This window comes from Falco rusticolus, chromosome 8 (assembly GCF_015220075.1).
Source record: "Falco rusticolus isolate bFalRus1 chromosome 8, bFalRus1.pri, whole genome shotgun sequence".
In the NCBI taxonomy this organism is placed as follows: domain Eukaryota; kingdom Metazoa; phylum Chordata; class Aves; order Falconiformes; family Falconidae; genus Falco; species Falco rusticolus.
The window spans coordinates 33,620,473-33,643,358 of record NC_051194.1 but is presented as its reverse complement, the minus strand read 5'-3'; the positions used below and the strand labels follow the sequence as shown (position 1 = coordinate 33,643,358).

The following is a 22,886-nucleotide window of genomic DNA, read 5'->3' as shown; positions in this document are numbered from 1 at the left end:
GCAGTTGTGGGTGCTCCTGAGCTAGAGGTAGGGTAAGTTGTTGCACAGCCACGTCGCTGAGCAGGTAGTGGTGACTTGGGGCACTGCACTTTGCTGGCACTTCCATAGCTACACTATCGCGAAACACTTTTTGGAAGAAAAGGGGTGAGGATGTAGCTCTGTTGCTATTGCTTATTTGGTCTCTACACATGAGCTCACTGCTGTTTTGTCAATTACTGCTGGCTGCACAGAGCTTGGGCTTCTTTTCCCCCCCGTCTTTTTATGCTGACATCTGTCCTTTGGACATCAAAGTGCAATATTTCAAAGCCGCAAAATCATATGATTTACTGAACACTTAAGAGATGATCTATACAAAAGCTCGCTCCTGGAGGAGGTATTCTTCTGTCGTGATGCATTAAAACAGCTCTTTGTATTTGGGCAATAACAAAGATTAATTTGAAAGTATTAGCTATCATCAGGGCTTGACCTCTTCAGAAAGTATTCTTTAGCGAGGGTTTTAAAGTGGATTTGGAAAGATAATTATTCTTGTCCTCGGGTAGAATCTGGGCAATTTATGTGCTCAGCTGACTTGCCATTTTGGCTTCAGTGGATATTTATTCCCATAATGTAGGATTGCTGTGCATGGTTGTGTTGTGGTGGCTGAGGATGATGGTAATGGGCAGACAAGATATGTGCAGGCAGAGATACTGCTCAGGGTGACATGTCCTTAATTGTCAGTAGTCTTATAGCAGGCAGCGTGCTCAGTACTGTAGCTCTTCAGTGCAGTGGAAGAAGAGACTATTTATCTCTTTGTCTTTCTTTCTGTGTGAGGGTTCACAAAACATTTCCAAAGAAGCATCTCATGGCTGTAAAAAGGTTCTTTGTCTATATCATTTAAGCCAGTATACCACTTGCAAAATTGAAATTTGTACCTCCTGCATTGTAACTTTCTTTCTATAGTATTTTGGTATGCAGTTTTTATTCACAAGCATGTCATTATTCCTTTATCCTGCAGCTTTCATTAGTAGTCAGTATCATGTATCTAAACTTTCTGGAGCTAATGTACACCTTCCTATAAATGGCTATTGCAACATTTGATAAGGCTTCCCAGGAAAGTGGTAGAGGGGGTAGATGTATTTCCACAGGCTGCATTTTCATCAGATCACAAAAGTTAAGCAGGCATTACCAAGAGGATATTTTTCTGGCCCTCTCAGTCCATTGTAATATCCCTGCACCCTGCTGGCGGGCTCTGGGCCAAATCCTGTGGTGGGATTCACTGGATGAGGTACAAAACAGAGATCTCATGAACATTTCCATTATATGTTCCTCAGGAACAAGAGTTCTGGCTGGAAAGTCCTAGCTATTTTTCCAGTGCAGGTTTATAAATGTCAGGTTTATAAAATGTTATTATATATGTCCTGTCTCAACTCCCTGGCCATGGCACCCATGCTCTGCCATCAGTCAGCTGCCATGAAATATGGGAAATGCCATTACGTGTTTGGTTCTCTCCAACCATAGTTGGCTCTGGCCGTCTGTTTTAGGCACTTCTGGTGAGAAACTGCCCTCCACAATCTGTTTGTGCAGCCCTGTACCAGTGGTGCTGACTGGACCCCATAACAAAGCTGCAGGTGGGGCAGGATGCAGACGTAAGAGGGATGGTGAGGAGCATCAGCACAACTACTATTTCTCGTGACTGACACACGCATGTTGCACCAGCTGGTGGTGGCAGAGGGGTGGAAACAGATCTTTTTAATGTGCACCTGCTAATATAAATTAATTATTATAATAATGAAGACAAAGCATGATGTATCTGTTCTCTCCAGCCCATCTTTCATTCTGCCTTTGCTTTAGAAGCAGGCAGAAAAATACCAGTGCATTTCTTTGTTTTCCTTTGTACACTTAATTTGCCGTTTTTATTTTGTCATCGCTCCTAGTGTTGCATTGACTTCTGACTGTGACTTGTCATTTATTCAAAGCTGTATTAACATGGTAGTGCCTAAGAGTTATTGAACAACTAACCTAATGGACAAGTCATTCCAGCAGCAGAGCTGGAGTTTGAAGGAAAAGGTCATGAAACCCTGGGCTGAGCTGAAGGCTGGAAATGCAGATGCAATCTGTCCTTTTATCAGCAAGCCTAGAACCGAAGTGTGATGGAGAGCAGGAATGCCTTGTGTGGGAGGTGTATGCAGATTGGATTTCTCACTGGGCAAAAATATAAAAATAGGTTATTAAAACTGCTGCAGCCAGGGAAGTGAAATCTCACCTGCAGTAGGAGATGTGTGGGAAAGGAGAGGCTGCATTTTCCCCTCGTCTCTAGTTTACTGAAGGTAATAAATGGCCTTCTGTTGACTTAGCTGCGTTGAGATTGGGGTCTGCTCCCCAGTATTGTACTCAAATGAGGCTTGGCAGATGCCTGTAGCAAGATCCTGGTAAAGACACCACAGTTTGCAATAGGTCATCTGTGATCAATGTATAATTCCACTGTCTTTAGGAGATCTTTCTAATGAACTGTGTGGGCTATTACTGACACTTTGCATGTGACAGTTTCTTCCTGCTTGGCGTTGCTGGTTTTTGCGGAGTGTGCTCTTCAGCAAAACTGCAATCAGGAAAACCCTGAAGCAGTAAAATCCCTTCAGAAGAAGGGAAGATGTGTGTGGGAAAAGGATTTCATAATGCAATCCGTGAAATTAAAAAATTATTGCCTATATATTGCACTTCTGTCACCTCTGTTGAAAGAAAAAAATAAGGAGACAATGTCAGGTCTGTGGCTTTTGTATTTGCAACCTGGCAGTGGGTTGGAAAGAGGGGCCCCAAACTACTTCCCTGTGTTTTAGGGATGAGTTGGATGGTCATTCGACTCCAGCTGTCAGGGATCTATAAAGCAGCAGCTTGCACCCTCTGGAGAGCAGTCAGATCTCATTAACCTGTAGCCGGTTATTTGTGCAGCTCTGAGCTCCCCCTTAGTGAAAAGAAGCCAATTTACTCAGTTTAGGCGATAATCTTGTTAGAAATATTTTAGCCCCTTCCATAAAGAAAAGTATGTTTGGGATGAAGAACGTATTTCTGGTAACTCTGGCATCCAGTCTCACAGTCTAATGGGATACGTAAGATGAGATTAAATGTGTATCCTCTGTCTTTGAAGGCTGCCCAGTGGCTTTGTGTAACTCTACCTTCTGGTGAGTATCATTTCAGCAAATTTAAGGACTGCTTGTCCAGGAAAAGATCCAGACAGCTAGTGAGGCTTTAATCCCAGTCATCTCTTTATATGTGTCCTTAGCTGGAACAAACTAAAGGAAAGCTGCATTTTCAGCCCATTGGTGATCCTTTTCTATTCAACATTACAATAACATTGCAGGTTTTTACCACAAAAATGTCAAGCTTCTTACAGCTGTAAGTCTTAGGGCTATAAACATTTATACTAGCATGCTAAAGAGATTTGGGCATAAGGGGCTGTACTGGCATTAGGGAGCAGCTGAAAATATGAGTAGGCTAGCATTAGATTAAACAGAGGCAGGCAGTAATTTAATTGGCATTTATACATTGGGAGAAGGAAAAAATAGTAAGCTTAAAAAAAAATGCAGCTAGGAAGCTTTTAGAAATCAGGGAGGTAATTTGCTTTCCAAAATGATTCACAGCATCTTGTGTTAGCTAATTAACAAAACAGCAGGTTTGTGAATTTAACAGAAGCGGGGTTAGGACTCCGTGGGCTCAGATCTTGTCCATGTGTTTGTTAGGGTTTGTTCAGCCCCCTTGGTGCTTTTGCTCTGCTCTTTGGCATCTGGGGGGCCCGGCCTCTTTCAGGGGGCAGAGTTACAAGTGGCTGCACTCCACGACAGGAGCCAGATGAGGGTGAAAGGGGCAGGTGGAGAGGCAGGAGATTATGCATTGACTGGCATGACTCAGCCATCCATAAAATGATTTTCATTAATGTTTAATGTGTGTCAAAAATGTCAGCATCCGTAAGAGAGGCAGATAAATTATTTAGTCCTGTGAGTGTCTTGCCTTACCCCTCCCGCCGATGTGTGTAAAATGTTTGCCCTGGTTTTGCTTAGATTTAGGATGTTGTCGGGGAAGTTAAACCGATTGCTGTTACAGCCAGAGCATTTCCTTGCGAGACCCTTGGAGGAGCTGCCGCCGCTGCTGCTTCATTAGAGTGGTCTAGACAATCTGAAGTCAGCCCAAGTGGTTATGCGCAGTCCCTGATGGTGGACTGGGGTTGTTTTTAGATGGTTTGCAGAGGAGTAGACCCTGGGAAACTGAAATGAGGACAGGAGAGTGGGGTGTGAAGGAAGGTACTGCTCTCCCAGCAAAGGCTGCAGGGAGCTGCTGTCGGAGCAGCCCAGTATCACAGCATAGCCTGCGAGCCTTCCCTGGGACCCTGTGGGGAAGCACTGCACTTGATGTTAGCTCAGGTGCTCTCTTCTGCCATTCTTGCTGCCCTGTTTTTGCTGGTTTTGTCTGAAGGTGCATCACTCAGAGACCTGTGGCAGCCTGGTCTGGATGCGCTGTTCCCCACGCAGGGCTGGGGACAGGCTCTGCAATCCTGGCAGGGCTCTGGCTGCTCCCCCAGCTACCCCTCCCCAGGGATGGTTTCTACTTGCCTGTCCTGTTTCAAGAGATTAGGGCACGTATCTTGCTTTATTCCTAATTGCGGAATTCATAGACAGGAGGGGAAAACTCTCCTATGAGTTGCAGGTTTGGGGTTTCATTTTATTATTTTTTAAAAAAATCAGCTTAACAGGGTGACACAATAGATGCAAGCTGAAATCGTAAGCCCTAGTGGAAAGAAAGAGGGACCGAAGGCGAAGAGCAAAGGAAGAAATTCATCTGATCAGATGGGATTTGAGGCTAGATGGGAGAGAGGGAAATGTAAATCTTAACTAATAGGGAGGTACTAGTCTGTGAACGTTGGATGAACTACAATAAAAAATAACTAATTTAAACCCCACTCCAACGCTCGCACTAGACACAACCATCCTTCCTGGGCAGGGATCTTTCTGAAGGCAACGGGAACTTTGTCAGCCTGTGCCTCTGTTCAGAAACGGCACATTGAACCCTGTCAGGAAAATTATAAAGAGAACTCTGCATTGAAAGAGAAACAGTACAGTTAGTTTTTAAACACGGGGGCAAATGCAGTTGCTTTATTTGTTTGTGATTTTTTTTTTTTTTAGGGAAGTCACAGGCCTTCAGACAAGGATCTCAATTGGCTTCTAATTAAAGTTGCTTTCTTACTGTCTGGCATGAAATCCCCCTGAGAGGCAGATGTTTGCAAAGCACACTTGAGGCGCTGGCATATGGTCCCTTTGTAAGGCTGGTGTTTCAGCAAAGTGCCTCCTGAATGTTGTACATAATTAGATATTTTATTTTATTTTTTTGTCCTGGAGAAGTTACTGGCGGCTGGGGACCTCCAGGATCTGAGAGGGAGGCTTTCTGAGAGATGGATGGGAAGCCCTAAGCACGTCACTGATACATAACAGGTGCTGGCAGATGCCTTGATGCAGCTTTTTCGAAAAAGCCTGTCAACTAAACCAATGCCAGTTAAAGGAAATTATTCTAACCTATAGAATTCAATAGAGGATGAGACCCTGGGTACCTTGCCTCTACAGCTTCACAGAGGACTTGCATCCTTCCTACAGGAATCCATCAGCAGGTCTAAACTTTTTACAGGATTATAAACTTCTGAGGAATGTTTCCATAAGGAATCCAATTGTAATTGTGGGGGGACTGAAATGAAAATATCCACGCATACTAGGCTTGGGTAGAAACCATGGCCATGCTTAAAATGTGACTTCAGTTTACAAATGGCCCACAGCTCTTTATTGACACTGTAAAGGGCTGTTGCATCAGGGTGGTTACTGATGTGTAGTGCAATCTGCAGCAAGACACTTAATGACTAAAAGCTCAAGGTGCTGAGTATACTGATTTCCCTCTGGGGCAGCACATCCATCCCTTGCACACTTAAGAAATAAAACACGGGATTTTGTGTCAGATGACCTTATTTTTCCAATTTTCTTAACATCTCCCTTTCCTGACCAAAAAGTCCGTTCTGTGATCACCAGAGCAAGGCTTTCCTACTGTTGGTGCCTCATCTTTGCCTATCTATAAAAGTACACTGCAGCAGTTCCCTGCCTCAGAAAGGTTTTTTTGAGACAAAATTAAGTCATGTTTGTGAGGTGCTTTCGAGGTCTGTGGACCTGACTGTGCTTTACTAATGTGGGCAGTCATTATTTCTGTTCTATAGAGAGGAAAACCAAAATCTAGTTCAGTTAAAACAGCTTGTTCAGGATCACAAAGCAATTTAGGAGCAGAACCACAAATAGAGCCAAGTCTTTTTACTAGCAGTCAGATGTGCTATCCACGGGGCTACCTATAATGTCTAATTATTTTTCTAAGGGTAGGAATGGAAAGATCTCAGCCTGATTCCAAAGTCCTGATGAACATGAAAAGGAAATGCATGAAAGATTGACTCACAGTCATTGCATTCTCTTAGCATCTCTCTTAGTGTATGTTTAAAATGAAATTAATAAAATCCCCTGTGGATGGAGATGAAGCAGAGCCTTCGCCACAGATTGTGCATTAATTTGGTATCCTTCTGATGCTTTGAATGGTTCTGTGCCACATATGAAAAGGCAAAGCCTGGCTGTTGGCTTATGTGGGATGCACAGGGTGCAATGTTTTAGGCTTCAGATGCTGAATACAGCTTATTAGAGGGCCACATGTGCACAGAGGCTAATGAATTTGCACGCTTGCAGCAAGCGGCTGTATCTTTCTTGAAGCCTTGCCTATTCTTTGGCGTGCTTTCAAGCTGAGGCTACTGTTTAAATGTGTGGACATTCAAAGGCTGTGCTGGGAGGCTCGATGCTGCCAAGAACCTCGTGGAAGGAATAACAATCTCAGCAATTAGCAAGCTCCCCCAAACCCCCGCCCTGCCTCTCTTGGTGTTACAGGCAGGGGAGGGAACAGGGGTGAGCTGGCAGTGGTTGTTCCTTTGCAGGGATTCAGGCAGTGGGAATCAGAGAGACCGACCTGTCAGTGTAGAGGGGACAGTCTGACAAGTGAGCACTGGCAAAACTTGGAAGTGGAGGTAGCCTGTAGTATTGCCACCCAATAGATGTGACCGAAAGGATGTTCCAGCGATAAGTAGTGGTATATAATTAATAAAAGGAAGGACAGAATAAGGAAACACAGAGAAAATATTAGTCTTGGACTGAGCCTATATATATATATATATATATATAAAAAACCAACATTCATCTTTTCATTTTCGAATAAATAGAATAAATGCAGCAATGTAATGAGTATAACTCTTTTCTCAGCTGGGATAAAGTGCTTGGCATGTGGTACATGGGATAAAGTCCTTGGCATTGTGCAGTGGAGTTAGTCTTCTGTGCAGAGCATCTATTTGGTGTCCATGGTTCTTGCAACTTTGCAGCCTATAGTGTGATTCTGTGTGTCAGTCTGCACACTAGATCTGGTGGCGTAAAAACATTTAGTGTGTACAAGACTAACAGGAATACCAGATATTAGATTCACAGCAGATTTATGGTCAGGTCCTCTATGAGGTACCTGTAACACACTTTGCATACCTGTATATCTATAGTCCTGTGTTCATATACACTTAACATGTGCAGAAATAAGTAGACTTCTACCACAAGCTTAAATGCTATGTAGGTCTTCAATTATATAGCAGTAAGGCCATCATCACAAGGCTACGAGGGTCTCAGGGATTATTTACATTTCTATTGCAGAGCTGAAAGCAAGCTCTAGCCCCAGCTCTGCATGGGGTGAGAAGCACAGCCAATGCCAGCCGTGCTTCCACAGAAAATATCGGCAATGTCTGTGGTCTCCCCAGATGAATGTTGCATGCTGTGGCCATGCTTAGTGCTCAAGGTATGTTGAATGCAGATGACTGTTTGCTACACTAGTTCGTTTAGGAAGGGTGGACATATCAGGAGCACTGAGTGAGAAGTTTTTGCTTGAGAAAGAGAAACGAGGATTGAGGGAGACAGCCACCACGCTTGCCCCAGGGCTGTGGTGCTAGTCCAACCTGCCTTTCATCCTGTCCCTGCCCCACTGTGACGTGCAGTCCTAGGACTATAAATGCTTCTTGTGAGGCCAGGTATAATTTATTGGTTGTTAAGGAGACTAATAACCTTTGTTAGTGAAGTATGTAGCTCTGGGTTAATCATCAGCAATAGTAGTTGGTAATGATACTTACAGATTAATTTTTTATTTTTTCTGGCTGGTGCTGTATTTAGATTCAATTCAGTTCTTCCTTCCTTCCTTCCTCTGTGAAGTCAAAACCTGCTTTTCTGCTGTCAGCAGCAGGGAGGTGTGGTGGGAGAGCTGCACAGGCTCCTGGGGGGGCTCAGGTCACTAAAATGCCCTTTCTTTGCATCAAGGATCAAAGGAGCGATAGGCAGATGCAGAGTGTCCAGCCCCATTTATCTCTGCCAGATGGTGCTAAAATACTAGTCCGGAGCACATGTTGCTTCTATTCAACTAAATACTTGTGCCATGCTGTGGCCTCTCTGCCTCTAAACCAATGAGCCTCGGCCAGCAAAATCCCAGCAGCAAAGGCCCCAGCAGCCCTTGCCTAAGCCCCTCTCCATGGCTTGTAGAAAAGCAGAGAAATTAAACTAGGAAAGCTCACAGCTCTGCGGGGCGAGATAATAGTGTACAGGAAAGGGAGGAAGGGGTTAAATAGGGTTTAGCACACACAAAAAGTAAATATTTGAGGCAGAAATGCAGAAAGAAAGAATAATAGAGAGAGAAGGGCAGGAGGAGGAAGCAAGAAGTGTAAAGAGAAGAAGAAGGAGGATTATATTCTTCCAGAAAACAAAGGGATGGTTGTATGAGAAAAGCATTGGGGAAGCGCTGGGAAAATGAGGATTGAGCTCTGCACAAACTTTCTGTCTGACACTGGACAAGTCAATCTCTCTGTGTCTCAGTTTGCAAAGGCTACAATGGGAATAATAAAGTCTCCTTTGTTCTGCCTTTCTCTGCTCACATCTGACGTCCCTTCTGTTTATAAGTTGTACAAAGCCAAGATGCTACCATACTGCAAACAAAAATAAAATCCACTGAGGGTTTGGTGGGGGTGGTGAAGAGGTGGGAAGGCAGATAGGCTACGGTAAACCTTGGGGATAACTGCTCCAAAAACTGGCGGGGCGTGGGGGAGAATACAGGAGAGGCCTTTACTGAGGGAAGAAGAAAGAAACAATATGGACCAGATTAATCTTGCTGTTGCCTCCTGGACTCCAGTGGAGTTCCTCGAGGGATGGGTTTAGCCCAAGGAGTTCAGTTTTGTTTGGTTAAAGAAACTTTGTGCCAAAGTTTTTAAATAGTCGAATCTGTTCTGAGAACTATGAGAATGTGGGCTGCCTTTCCTGAAACGTTGCATGGGACTTGGGATGAACAACTCCTGCTGAAGGCATCAGGAGCCAAGTGATTAAGCCCCATGCAGTGCTGTGACAGGAGGCCTTCTTCTTGCCTACGCATACTTTTTTAAGTATAGAAAGTATTTCTATATTTCCAGCAACTGATCTTTATTTGAAGCCAAGAACTGTATTTTTCAGATTAGAACTGAAGCTTTTCTAGGAAAAGCCACTCTGGAGCACACCATTGGTCCATCCACCCCAAGACAGTGTCCCCAACAGAGGCCCTGAACTCTGCTTTAAAGAAAAAAAAAAATCCTAAAGCCCACAGGGCTTTCTCCAGGGATAATTTGTATTTCACTCCAAGAGTTAGAGTTTGGCTTTCACTTCAAAGCCTGTAGGCTTATATTCTTTCCAAAGCTATTGCTTATTTTATTAATCTTTACAGTTCCCTGGAGATGTTTGTTGTTTGCAGATCTGTAACCTGTTCGGGAAGCCCCTTGAGCTGCTGACCTCTGCATCCTGTGGCAGCAAATTCCCCAGGTCAACCGGGGCATTTGTCCGGGGAAAAAGGAGGGGTTTTTTTCTCAATTTCAGGTTTGCTGCATTTAACATGGAAGCATGCTTTAAGCTTCCCATCTCACCCAGCTGGCTTCTCATTACAGCATCTTGCCTAAAACTGTGAGCTGCTTCTGCAGTGCAGAGAATTCTTGCTAGGAGATGAGCTGTGCATGTGCAGTGCTGCTTTGCGGTGAAACGTGACTCAACCATACTGAGGATCCACTGTTTTAATTTTTCAGTGCTGCCAAGATTACAAGAATACATTATTCTGTCAGCTGCTTCTGCAGACATGGTGTGTTTTCGTCTCGTATCACTGGAGTAATAAAAGTTTGAGTCCCTGCTGTGTGAATAGCACACTAAGCCAGAACATGATAAAGGTGTGAGGGGCTTCAGGGTGGCTGCGACGTGGCACCGTACTCTCTGTGCCTCTCTTTTGGTAAAGAGGCAATTGCAATCCTCAAGCTTCCTTGCAGGCCATGGTGAAACTTGCAGGTAGAAGGGAAAGAGCAGCATTGTTGTCTAGTCACATGCTTATGATGATGGTGAACTGGCAGACCGGTGCATGGGCAGTGGGCAGAATGGCTCAGTGCCCTTCCTTCATCTGTTTGTCGGCCTTTGTCCTGCTGCTGCAGAAGGGCTTGGTTGTTACAGGGGTAGGAGAGAGTTGTAGGGCAGGATAAGTACAGCCTTTGTCATTGTCTAGTAACAAACTGTCTAGATGCTTGTATAGCTGGGGCTCTGTGGCAAAAAATAGATGGTGCTATGCAGACATGGCTTTGGATCCAGCACGCAAACAAACAAAATAAGTGTATTAGAAACAGCTGGGGAACAGGATGAAAATGAGCATTATTAGGGATATCCTTATAATAACTTAGGGAATGGGGAGTGTATAATTTCTGCATTGGGTCTTCCTGGAGATAGATTTGCTGTTGCTTTTGGAGCCCTTATTACAGCCATTGGTTTTCCCATTTATGCATCCCTTTCCCCAGCTCTTGCTGGAAAACCTGACAGCAGGCTCTGACATGTAGCTGGTAATGCAAAAATATTGTCAGGAGCTGGAGTGACCCCTGAAAGCGGTGGACATGGCCTCATCTGTGGGTCATGAACTGCCACTTTGGTGAGCACGTACATCATCCAGAGCAAGCACTTGCTTTAGCCACTGATCTGCCTTTAAGAGTTTCCTTTCTCATCCCCAGGGAAGTTTTGCAGCTCTTGGGAGTTTTTGTCGATTACTTGGCTGTAGAATGGACTCACAGTTTTCTAATTCATTCACCGTTTTGGAGTGTGACTGACCTGTCCTAGGAGATACTGAGAAAGGCAAAGATACCTTCCAGCAGCTTTTGTGTCTTTTCTTGCCACTCTTACGCACAGTCAGGACATTTGGGCTGTTAGCAGTGAGCCGCTTGCCTGCAGCCTGCTGTAGCTCAGAAGATGACTATCTTTAAGAGTCATACATTTTTCTCCTGGTCTCCATGCATATTACCTCTGTATGGAGGAGATGCAATCCTTCCTTGTGGAAGAGTGTCTGAAATTGTCCTTCAGCCCACAAGTATAGTGGGCTCTTGCTAAGATGTCCTTATTGTGTGTTTTACATGTATGACTACACACCCACTGACATTCTTTTGGTAATATTCACTAAGATTTCAATTGTATAATGTCTACTGCACGGTTAAGCGCCTAAGAATTCACTTTGCTGTTTCCCTGGCAAATTTAGCAAATACTGTCCAAAACTCAGCTTGCACTGATGCTGCTGATCTTTGCAGCTGGAGAAATTTGGCCCAGTACTCCAGTGTCTTAGAGCCATCATGATGTGTCTAGTACGCTGACTGTTCTCGTTTGTTTCACGGTTGGGTGAGATGCTTCTATACAAAGCTGCTTAAATTCCAAGTGTTGCCTGTGACTGAATGGTTCCTACCTTTGATGTGAGAGCTGGCCACAGCCTGGGAGCAGAGAAGTTATTCTAGTTAAGAGGAGAAGTTAAAGAGCAAAGTCTTGGATATTTAACATAGAGTACACAACGTCCTGCTTAGAACACAGAAAGTTCAGCAACCAAGACTAGTTTCCCTGGTCCCAAAACACTTTACTGAGACAGAGTACTCTTTAGGGATCTCTCAGGACCATGCTCTTGGAATGCTCAGGGCCAACACTTGGAATTTAAGCAGCTTTGTATAGAAGCATCTCATCCAACCGTGAAACAAACGAGAACAGTCAGCGTACTAGACACATCATGATGGCTCTAAGACACTGGAGTACTGGGCCAAATTTCTCCAGCTGCAAAGATCAGCAGCATCAGTGCAAGTTCAAATTGCAGTTACATTGGTCTTGGCCTTGCATTGAATTACCTCACTCCTTTGTGTGTTGATTTTCACAAGCATAGGCTTAGCTGGTGAGCTTGCTCATCTTCTGGAGGTGAGTGTTGCGGAGGTGACACTGGAGAGCATGTGGGGACACAGAGAAGTAGTTGTAGCCATTGGGCACCATTGAAGAACGCATCTGCATATACAAGACAGTCTTGTTGCACAAGCTGTCTGTGAATGGCACATGCTGCAGCCATGTAATAATAATACTTGAAGATACGCAGGTTCAGCTGCAGGTGAAAATAGCTGTTGTGGTCTTCATCCTGTCTGTCTGATAGGTCTGCATGGATCAAACCACGGTACCTTTGAGGCTGCATGATGCAAGAAATAGGTGACAATATATGGGGGTGGGGTTGTCCCCATTCCCACTTTCAGACCTAGATGGTCAGGTGTCATCTGCGGTGTTCGTTGAGGAAAGTGGGATGGCTGGAGCAAAGCTGCCCTATTTCTAGTCATTCAAGAAAGGTGCTTAGTGAGAAGACTGTCTTGCTCTGGTACCAGTTCAGAAGAATGGTGGTTGCTGCATGTGAAAAGCAGAAAGTAAACCCACAGGGTTTCAAATGTGTTGTAATATTTGGTGAGCTGGAATAGATTTAAGGTTGTTTTGAAGGTCACTTCTCATGATGGGTATTCACTACCCAGTGATGGGCAAGTTATTTTTCAGACCAATTGCAAAAATGTCCTTCAAACCCACCTTTTGTTTTGTAGTAGCACTGATGGAATAGCAGTGTCTGGCTTGCTGTGGGGTGACCCATTACTGCTGGTCTTTTGCAAAGCAGAAAGATGCTGCTGGTGGCTGAAACTGTCAGCAATTCTTTTCCAGAGGCTTCCAGGAGAGTAAAAATCTGGGACTTCTTTGGTGAGCTTTCAGGAGACATGAAATAGTTTGGCACTTCAGGGAAGATAAATGGCCTGTGCAAGTACATTTAGCATGTAATCAAACAGCATGAATTACATGAGGATGCACTGTGGCTTCAAATGACTCCTTACCCAGGGAAAACTTTGTCTGGCTCATAAGAAGCGTGTCCTCCCTCTGAGTGCATTCCCCACCTTAAGCCTTTCCATCTCCAGCTGTGCTGTGTAGAGCAGAAAGGGAGGAAGGGGAAAAGCATTTTTTAAGACAGCCCCTGTGCAGATCTGCCTCAAGGGCTGATCCCAAAAGGATGTGTATGGGCTGTAACATTCCCTGCAATTTTGCCTGGACTGTATTCAAAACAGTGAAGGGAGGAAGATTCTGGCTTGGTGTGCAAGCTGGGCATCTCCCAGGCTTGATAATATGTATGATCTGTGAAAAATGCAGTGGCTACTTGATGGGAAATTTGTTAACCTTTCAGAACTTTTGAGCTGATTCTCTGTGTTTTCTTTTTACAAACATATCTCTATTGTTGCTAATGCTGTTTGTGTATCAGCTATTTGGGTCGGTTTCTTGGTGCTTTTATGTGACTTATAGACTTTCTCCAGTCTGATTTTGAGAAACATGGAGTGTCTGTGAAGCTGGGAGCAAGGACATGCTCTCTTCTAATGTGGGATTCCATTTTTCCTCTGTTTTGCAGGTTCTTTTCGAAATGATGGATTAAAAGCTGCTGATGTCCTTCCTATACTGAAGGAGAAAGTGGCCTTTGTGTCAGGTGAGCACATCTTTTCTAGATCCCTCCATCCCAGCATGAGACCTGCCTGCTGCATCCCGATCCTTACGGTGCTGCAGAGGCATGAGAGACCACTTTCTTGTTTGGACTTGGTAGTACTTAGCTCTTCTGCTAAGAAAAGGGCTGTGTGCAGAACAGGGCTATCCAGTAATACTCAAAGTGTTGGAAACTGGCCCATATTGATTTTCTTCATATTGTGAGAAACGGGGAAATGGGCAGTACAGGTGGGATAAAGTGCAGCTTTTCAGCTCCATCCCAGACCCGTTCTGTCTCAGCATCCAGGATGGTTCAAGGATCCTGCTTTGGGTTCAAGGTCAGTGAACACCATTAATTCCTGTTTGTAGGAAGCACCGAGACCTGTAAATCATTGGTATTTCATTTGCAATCCCAATCAACTTGCAGTTAAAAGTACCTTTGAAGCTGCATTTACATAATAACTCAGAAGCTCAAAGATCTCCTGCCATCCTGTACAAAGATTTACAACCTTTATTCAGGAGACAAATCTTGAGGACCTGGGGGTGGATGAGGAAAATATGGAGAAGGCTTTGAGAATGGCTGGGATTATATTGTTTCTGGCATGAATTACAACTTGTCAGGGAGAGAGGGAAGAGGAGGTCTGAAGAGATCATAATCTTGCATGAAGTCACTCAAATTGGCAGCATAAAATCAGGGTATTTCCAGAGCCAGCGTTTCTGATGATTGCAAACCATTCAGGCTGCTTTTGGTGATCTTCCCTGTTGCAGTGAGAAAACCTGCATTAAAAATAGCCAGCTCCCTCGTTTGCAGTCTTTGCTTTTTTGTTTCCTTTGTCTCTGCAGTAGTGCTGACTGCAGAGGGGAGGGGAGTATCAGCAAGGCCATTAAGTACCCGAACTCTTCCTCCCTGGCTGTAACCCCCCCCCGGGGTGCTGGAGTGGGGCCCACGAGGACGGGTCTCGCCACTCTGCTGAGCCATGGAGATGCCAGGCAGGAAAAGCTTTTACCTTGAGTAATGGTTGGTGTGACATGTCTTCCCACGTACCAACAGTTAAATGGTCCAGAGATCACGAGTCCAGTGGAGGCTTGGGCAACAAATGATTTGGGGCTCCATAAACGCTAAACTTTCTGACCAATGACTTGGAAGTCCAGGACTTTGAGGGAAGTTTGTGAAGCACCAAAAGCCCCATGTGAAAACCCAAGGCTATCCCAACAGTACTTGCATGCAGGACTACTTTACCTCACACTGATGTCTCATTCTGAAGGTCCTGAAATGTTTTACATGGTTGTTGGCTTTCACTGCTCCAAAGAGGGGAAACGTAGTCATAGAAACACAGCATACCTGCAGATTTGTTCACGACACAAAGTTGAACCGGGTGCTCTGGGGAAGCGAAAGAGAGGAATTTATGCGGGGACTGTACTGGAATTTAGTTCTTGGCTCCTGCTGTTGTTTCACATGGAAATGACTGCAGGATCATTTGGTAATTCGTGGAATATTTAATAATGACAACCTGTCTGGATTGTTTATATAGTCCCTTCCACTGACAGTGCCTGAGTTCAGCTCTGAGCCAGAGGGTCACACACCAAATCATCAGCTCGTTAGATGCTGTCCTGGGCCAAGCTTGCCTTATGGGGGGACCTTAAGCAGCGCCAACATGATCCCCCGGAGCTTCGCACCGTGATCTGCTGCAGGCAGGGGACAGCTCGCTCCTCATAGACTTGCCAGCCTCCAGACTTGTATCTGCTCAAAATGTGCCTATTCCTGACACAGCTAGCTGGATAGCGGTCCTAGGATTTACACCTCCTCTCCATGGCCTCCAAACACAACGGCTACGGGCAACAATTATCAGGAGCCTTTGCAGATAGAATGCTCTGAGCTGCTAGTGTCTTACTACAATAACCCCAGCATCACCCTCCAGCCCAGAGTTTAAGTACGGCCCAGTCTTCCCCTGGGATGTTGTAATAAGGCAGATTAAGAAAAGGATTTGAGCACTTCATCTGATGGCTAAGTTCTTTTTAATTAAAATGGAATAACATCCTAGAGTATGCTCTGAGCACAGAAGAGAAAATGTTTGCCAAAATAGAAAAAACAAATAGCTGGGCTTTGCAAGGTAAAAAAAAAAAAAAAAATAAATTGTTCTGTAGTTTGGACAGACTCTGGGAGCACATTGCGTTTGTAATCAGGCTTCCTCGAGGAACAGGAGAGTTTTATTGAGTCTTCTTTGGAGTTTTATACTACAGTTAATTTTAACAATAACAATACAGTAAAGTTGTCAAGGGGGTTCTCCTTACACCACCAGAATTTATCAGGACCCACACAAAAATCTCAGCTGAACATCTCAGTTACATAGTTTATTTTCTTATCGGCTGTGGCTCACCAGCTTGTTCTTTACTTCTTGAGTTGACAGGAAAGCTGCAGAGAACAAGCTTCTCCAGGCAGGGGCTGTACCATGCTTCGTGTTTCAGTGTTGTGGATGCTCCGTGCCTGGACCATGCAGAGCAGCAGGCAGAACAGGCAGGGAAGTGACACCAGCTGCTGCCTGCTCGAGAGCAGGCACAATAGGACCTGCCTGCACAGCCATGGAATCCTAGAGGAGCACTCAGACTTTCAGAAGTGCACTTAATTTCAGAGTTGAAATACAGTTTTAACTAGCTGGGCATGGATTCATCCAGCCTGAATGCTGCCTGGGGCTCTGTGCCTGGCACTCCCCCTCAGCTGGCTCAGCCAGCAGTGAGCCGCAGGCGCAGGGCTCTGCATCCGCATCCCTGCACCGGGGGAGAGTGGAGGCGTGGATAATGTTGGGAATTTTTCCTGGAACTGGTTATTGATTTCTTCCAGTGATGTCATGTATGAGCTGGACTGAACCCGAGCAAAGTTCATATGTATGTGTGTCTGAACAGCACCTGAAAATCCCATTCCAGCACTTCCAAGCAGAGAGGTGGCCTGAGCAGCCGGGGGTGCCGCGCACCCTGGCCATCACTGGCTGCCTGCTTCCATCGCTGGCCTCGTGGAAGCAGATGAAGCAGGGTGTTGGCGGGCGGGGGGGAGGCTTGTTGCCGAAACTGTAATAAAATCTTGGCTTTGCCTAGGTGGTTCACTGTGTTGCTTCCAGCAACAGAATGGCTTTGGGAACCATTAGGGAGCGAGCTACAGGCCAGAGACTGCTTTTTGTATTCTGAGAAGGAGATGAGCACAGAGGAGAGGAAATAAAACAGGTTGTAGATTATTTTAGGTTTGTGATTTTTTGGGGGGGTTTTTTTGGGTTTTTTTTTTTTTCAGTGAGACATGGTGAAATATTTTGGAAGCTGGGCATATAGTCTTTCCTAGGAAACACAGATGCTGTTTTAGAAGAGTGGTTTAACTTGGGATGTTGTTCAGCTGCTTGATTATATTTATAGGAGATTTCCTATTGATCAGTGCAATACAGGAGGATGTGTGTGAAGCTCTCAGGGGAGGGAAGGAAGCCTGATAGATTGTTCTTTTCCCTGCATGGAGCTTTTCATGCATTTAGGCTGTGAAAAGCTTGTTAATTGACTAATGCCGTGGATCTCGCTGAAAGCATTTGCCCTTTCCCTATGTCCCACCCAGAAATGTTTCTCAGGATCCTTCCCAGTACTTCCCATTACCTGGAGGGCTCAGAAGAGTGGCAGCGCGTGGGCTCCCGCCTGTCTCCCAGGTACTGTCTGCTCATCTGCCGAGGCAGGAGTACAAAGGAGGAGGCTGGCCAGGTTTCTGAGAGGGTGGTTGAGCATGGAGGAATCAACAGCAAAAGGGTGTAATAAGCTGACGATCTGCTGCAGCTGTGAGAAGCAGAGCTCCCAACGTGTGTTCAGCAAAGCGGGAGGCTTTTCCTGTGGTTTTCTGTGGACTTTGGGCAACAGAAGGCGTGGGGCAGGAAGAACTGGATGCGGTAACAGTTAGGCCATCTCCATCCTCCAAAAGCCCACTGTCCCCAATCCCACACGTTTCAGAAGCAGCCCATGGGCTGGGTCACAGTGACATCTGAGCCTGGCTGAGAGCTTGAAGGAAAAACAGATTTCCTGAAAGGTCTTTCAGAGGAGGAATTTCAGTGTAAATACATGAAATGAAAGAACAACTTTGCAATTAGTTTTCACTAAATTTAGGCAAGCAGGATCAATTGAAGAGGAAGGTTCAGAGGGGAAGACACTCACCTTCCCAAAAACTTGTCTGCAGATGCCACAGGTCATTACAGGCCAGAAGTACACATGACCACATGTGGAGGGGTATGTTTTTTCTTTTTCTGCGATGGATGCACTTCACTCTTCAGAGAGAGAGTTGAAATTAGACCCTAGGGCCCTCTGGGAACAGGAAGAGTTCAGATCCAGGTTTCAGGGGGTCTCAAATGCTGATTTGTAGACAATGGAAATTCTATTGGTTTGGGAATAGAACTAACCAAAATATTTAATTTTTGAATGACGCAAGCATTTTGTATTTGCACCAAAAGTTTTGATTTGAATTAAAAGTATCCATTCTCCTCTTCCTCTGGAATGGAAATTTCAAATGAAACATCAACAATTCTTCTATATTTTGTTACAGAAAAATGCCTTCCTTTTTATACCATTCCCTGATGTAGTTTGAAATCAAAGGAAGTGCCAAAAAGATGAAATATACTATTAGAAAAACATAGCATTGCTTGACTATTGAATTTTCTTAGTGGTTTTGGGCCATCATGCTTTCCTCTAGAATTTGCTGCTGTGGTGATGCAGATTTTTCTTTGAAGAAGAAAATGAGGAAGTTTAGACTGTAAAGTTTCCAGGTCTGTTGATGAGGCCTGAGCCTGCTGGGGTTTTGTTGTTTGGGGGGTTTTTGGGGGGTTTTTTTTGCTTTTGTTTTTCAAGTGTTAGGTCATTTTTGAGGCTAGAGGAGAGTCTTTACCTATGGGGACTGTTTCAATCTCCTCATTGGGACTCTAAGGTTAAAGCAGAAATCAAAATGTTTCCTGGGATGTCTGATTTCATTTACAGGTTGTAAATGTAGTATGCAGAATCAGTTGCTGTGTTTCTTTCCGTATGTTTTAACTGTAGCCATGGACTAAATTAAACAGTTTCTGTGGATAATACCTAGTTAATGCCAGCACTTACTGTCCTGGCACTTGGACACCAGCAGCTTGCCAAGATCCACCAATATCTCCTTAGAGCAGGGAGATTTCATCTTTATGTACTCCCTTAATTAGCATGTGTGAGAGTAGTGATGCAACCTGTGCTGCCTTGTGGAGAGGCAGGAGGGTTCAAGTGCTGTACAGAGCTGGGCAAAAAATCAACCCAATCAAAATTTCTATCCAAAAAGACTTGCAAGAACTTTTGGGATCACAAGTCATCAATTGAGTGTCATCCAAACGCACTGGACTCTGACCACCTCCTGGACAACAGGTCCGTGTATCCTGTTACATAGGTATAGCTTCTCATTTAAAGACGGGGACTTTCAAAATAACAATAAGAGGAAGGAACTGAGCCTGTGAAGCAAGAAGATATGTATACATTCCATCCTGTTCCAGCTCACTGGGTTTTCTTGTCCTTAAGGACACTGAGCTCCATGCGTATCTCAGCAAAAGTCTCATCTTCATTTACGCAGGCGGTCGAGACTGGTCCTTATACAAAATCAAGACTAGGAGCTTATAAATCAATATAAGGACCCAGGGAGGTGACTGTAGCACCTGAAATAATATGATAACAACCAACAATATTGGTCATTTTGCAGTAAGGTTTGCTCTTCTGTCTCACTAATAAGTCATCACCTCTGAAAACTTCCTTATTTCTATGAAAGTGCTTTGGTTTGTAGGCTTATGGCTTTTTCCAAAGGAATCAATTTTAACTGACAAGAAGCACTGAAATTCAGAACTGGACATTGTCTCTGTGTTAGCAATGGTTGGTTTTTTTAATACTTTTTTTTTTTTTTGTGGGAAAATAAAGGCTATTTGAAATGGAAATACTTAGCTGGAATGTGCCATTTCAGAAAAAATGTCATCTGCCAGTGTTTTCCAGCTCTAGGCTGGATTTATTCTTAAAACCAGAGGGGGAAAAAGTCTTCCTAATAGCAATTATGTAAGTCCAATAGCTTGAACTCTCCCCTGAACTTTCATTAATTTGCAGGATCCGCTACTTGGCTGCAGCTACCAAGGACTAACCTGCTGGGGATGTGGCGAACCTGAGCAGCCAGTTATATTAAATCAATATATCATATATTTAATTTTGATGATGAACATCAGAAACATTGCCATTGCTGTTTCTCTGTGCTTATCTCAAATGAGGAGGAAAAACTGTGTGATCAGGGTGAATATGGCCTCTCGTTATTTCTCCTTATTCTGTACAGCTTCTAATGTTATGCCCAGTGGCCTGAGTTTAGGGTGCCTGTCAGTACCACCAGCAGCATGACTGGCATCACCACATGCTCTTTTGTCCCCTTTCCTCCTCCAGTGGCAAGAGGGTGTGCAGCGGGGTGTTTTGTTTTAGAAGATTTGGTGTTTATTTTGTTCAGTTCCTCTATTTTTTTTTTTTTTAATATATACAGCTATTCCCATATGTCTGCAATAGAGGGCAAGATTAAAACCTGATTTGCAGCTGGGCAAAAGGCAGCAAGTTTTGTATAGGTGTGAGTAAGGGTCAGTGTTGAAGAGGAGGGTACTGATGCTCCCTCAATAATTCACAGCAAAACACCTTCTTCCAGAGGAAGAAATGCGCTCCTCTGAACTCTCTCTGGAAGTTTTGCCTTTCACAAAAAGCAGATCTTCCTTGGTTTTAATGAGTCTCACTTGTCCAAGTAAACATTTAAAACTAAAGAAGTCTCCCAAAATATTTGCATAAGTCAGCAGAGGTGTGTTACAAGCCACAACATGTGGTCTCTTCAAATCCATGCAGTGGCTCTGAGTGACTGCAGAGTAAATCTGCTTGGTGGGAAATGGGATCCTACAGTGGTTGTGCGGAGCGTGCTGTCTACAGCCTCTGATCTGCTCTGCCAAGGGATCTTCTGGTGGGAACATACAGCCCTGGTTTTGGATTTGATAACCCTAAATGTAATGTTGCAAATTTTGGCCATTAGGATTTGATTCAGGCAGTTGACTCTGGTATAGGGTGCTGCGAAGAGCAACACGCTGGAGGATCAGGCTTTGGTAGCTGCACTGCAGCTGTGTTAATTTGCAGGTGGGATTGTTGTGGGAGCTTAAATTTCCATCATTGTTTGACTAGAATCACCTGCTTTGTAACCAGCTGAATTTCAGGGCTGTCACACAGGTAGTTCTATATATGACCCTTACAAGAAATTAGCCCCTCTTGAAGCTGGAGGAGTTTTAGTATAGGGGTCTGTTCACAGGAGGTCTGGTAGCAAGCAGGCTCTCACAGAGCTCAGCTATGGTAGGGAAAGGAATATTATTTTAAGACTGTGGATACAAATTCCTTGATACTTGGCTTTCCTAGGAAGTCTGTCAATTAGATTTAGAAAACCAGAGCACATTGTTTGCCATTTTATTGAGGCGTCCGACATCAGCTGAGCTCATTCTGTCTCCTAGTTCTCATCACTGTCATTCATTTTTTCACCATATTTTTGGACTGAAATACCTTTTTGAGGAGTATTTCAGCTCCTCTGGAAACTCACTTATGGTCTCAGCAGAGTCTGCCACATCAGGATTGATCAGCTTATGATCTGCAGGATCGGATGAAGCAGAGTATTCATTTGAACTGCAGTAGACATCTGGATGGAGGCCAGAGACACTAAGTACTACTGTCTCCATTGCTGATGTGTTGAAGTACCTTAGACAAGGTACTCAGGAGCCTTTATGTGTGTGGACATTTGTTTTTGTGTATGGTTAGGCCTCGTGAATTTGTGCTTATAGAGTGCAAAAGGAAGCAGAGGACTTGAGTCCCTTAAATAGAGATAAATGCAAGCAGGTAAGTATCATGATAGAATGGCTGACAGAACTGGAGAGATGCAGCTTGAAAACAGAGCTCGATAAAATCATTATCTGTCGTATGCAAGAAGTCTGCATTAAAGGAAACTGATAATTTCCTGTCCTAAACAGGATTACACAAAGCTGGAAATTCAGCTTTTTGTGTATTGTCAGGAATGGATGCGCCTCAGGACTTGAAATTGGGAAGGCCTGCATGCAGAGTTCACATTAATAACAATCTGGGCTGGCCAACGTCTTGACTTACCTGTGGGCAGAAACATTTGAGCCCACCACTGTGACGGTTGTCAGTTCAGGCAGCTGCCAGGACAGGGACTTGTGACCAGAGTCCCCTTCCTCTTGCTTGCAGGCTTCTTTAATGTTTTCTTTTAACGTGGTATGCATCACGATGCCTTGTGCCATCACTGCAATATCCCCTGTATGATTTGTGGAGGAAAAAAATCTGTAATTCTGCTTCTGGGAACAAGTGTTGAATTTCACAATGGTTTCTGTATAGGCTAGAAGAAAGGGAGATGGGAAGAACCAACAGGCAAGACGATCAACAAAGGATTTTGTAGGAGGAATGAAAGACATGGATGGCTAAATACTTGTTCTCAGTACTTTGTGCCCTGAAGAACATGTGTTTTCCTGACTCCTTTTTCCAGAGCACTAATAGCTAGACCATCTGTTTGCGCCTCTAAATCAGAGCAAAGCCCATGAAAACCCACCTTGAAAGACAATTTGAAATTATCAGCTGTTTGTTTTAGCATTTAATAACTGTAATCAGCAAACCTAATGACATGTTTGATTATTTCATCCCATGTCTGGGAGCCTGGTGGGAGGCAGGAGATGGGACATATTGATTAGAGCAATTGAGACTCTTTCATGTTTTATTTTCTTTTAAAACAAAGTGCCGGGTATTTCTCTGAAAAGACTGTTCATGTAAAAATGGTGTTGAGACCATGGCCAACTTGGGGCAAGATTAGCCTCTGTGGGTAGAATACTAACAAGCAGAGACAGAGTTTCTGTAATGTTTTTAGTTGTTGACTTTTAGCTTAAGCACTATGAAGCTCTAACACAGTGGACTAAGAGT

At 44.2% G+C, this 22,886-nt stretch overlaps 1 protein-coding gene across 9 annotated transcripts in view; it reads left to right on the top strand.

Annotated features, from left to right (window-relative positions):
• Positions 1-22,886, top strand: part of KALRN (kalirin RhoGEF kinase) — a 526,710-nt gene that overhangs the window by 153,536 nt on the left and 350,288 nt on the right. For all 9 annotated transcript variants that reach the window (XR_005105961.1, XR_005105960.1, XM_037398618.1 and 6 more), the window contains exon 2: positions 13,828-13,902. Coding sequence is in view for 7 of the 9 variants with exons in the window: in XM_037398618.1 (XP_037254515.1) it covers positions 13,828-13,902 (75 nt within the window). In the remaining 2 variants the exon portion in view is untranslated. The remainder of the gene's footprint in view (positions 1-13,827; positions 13,903-22,886) is intronic.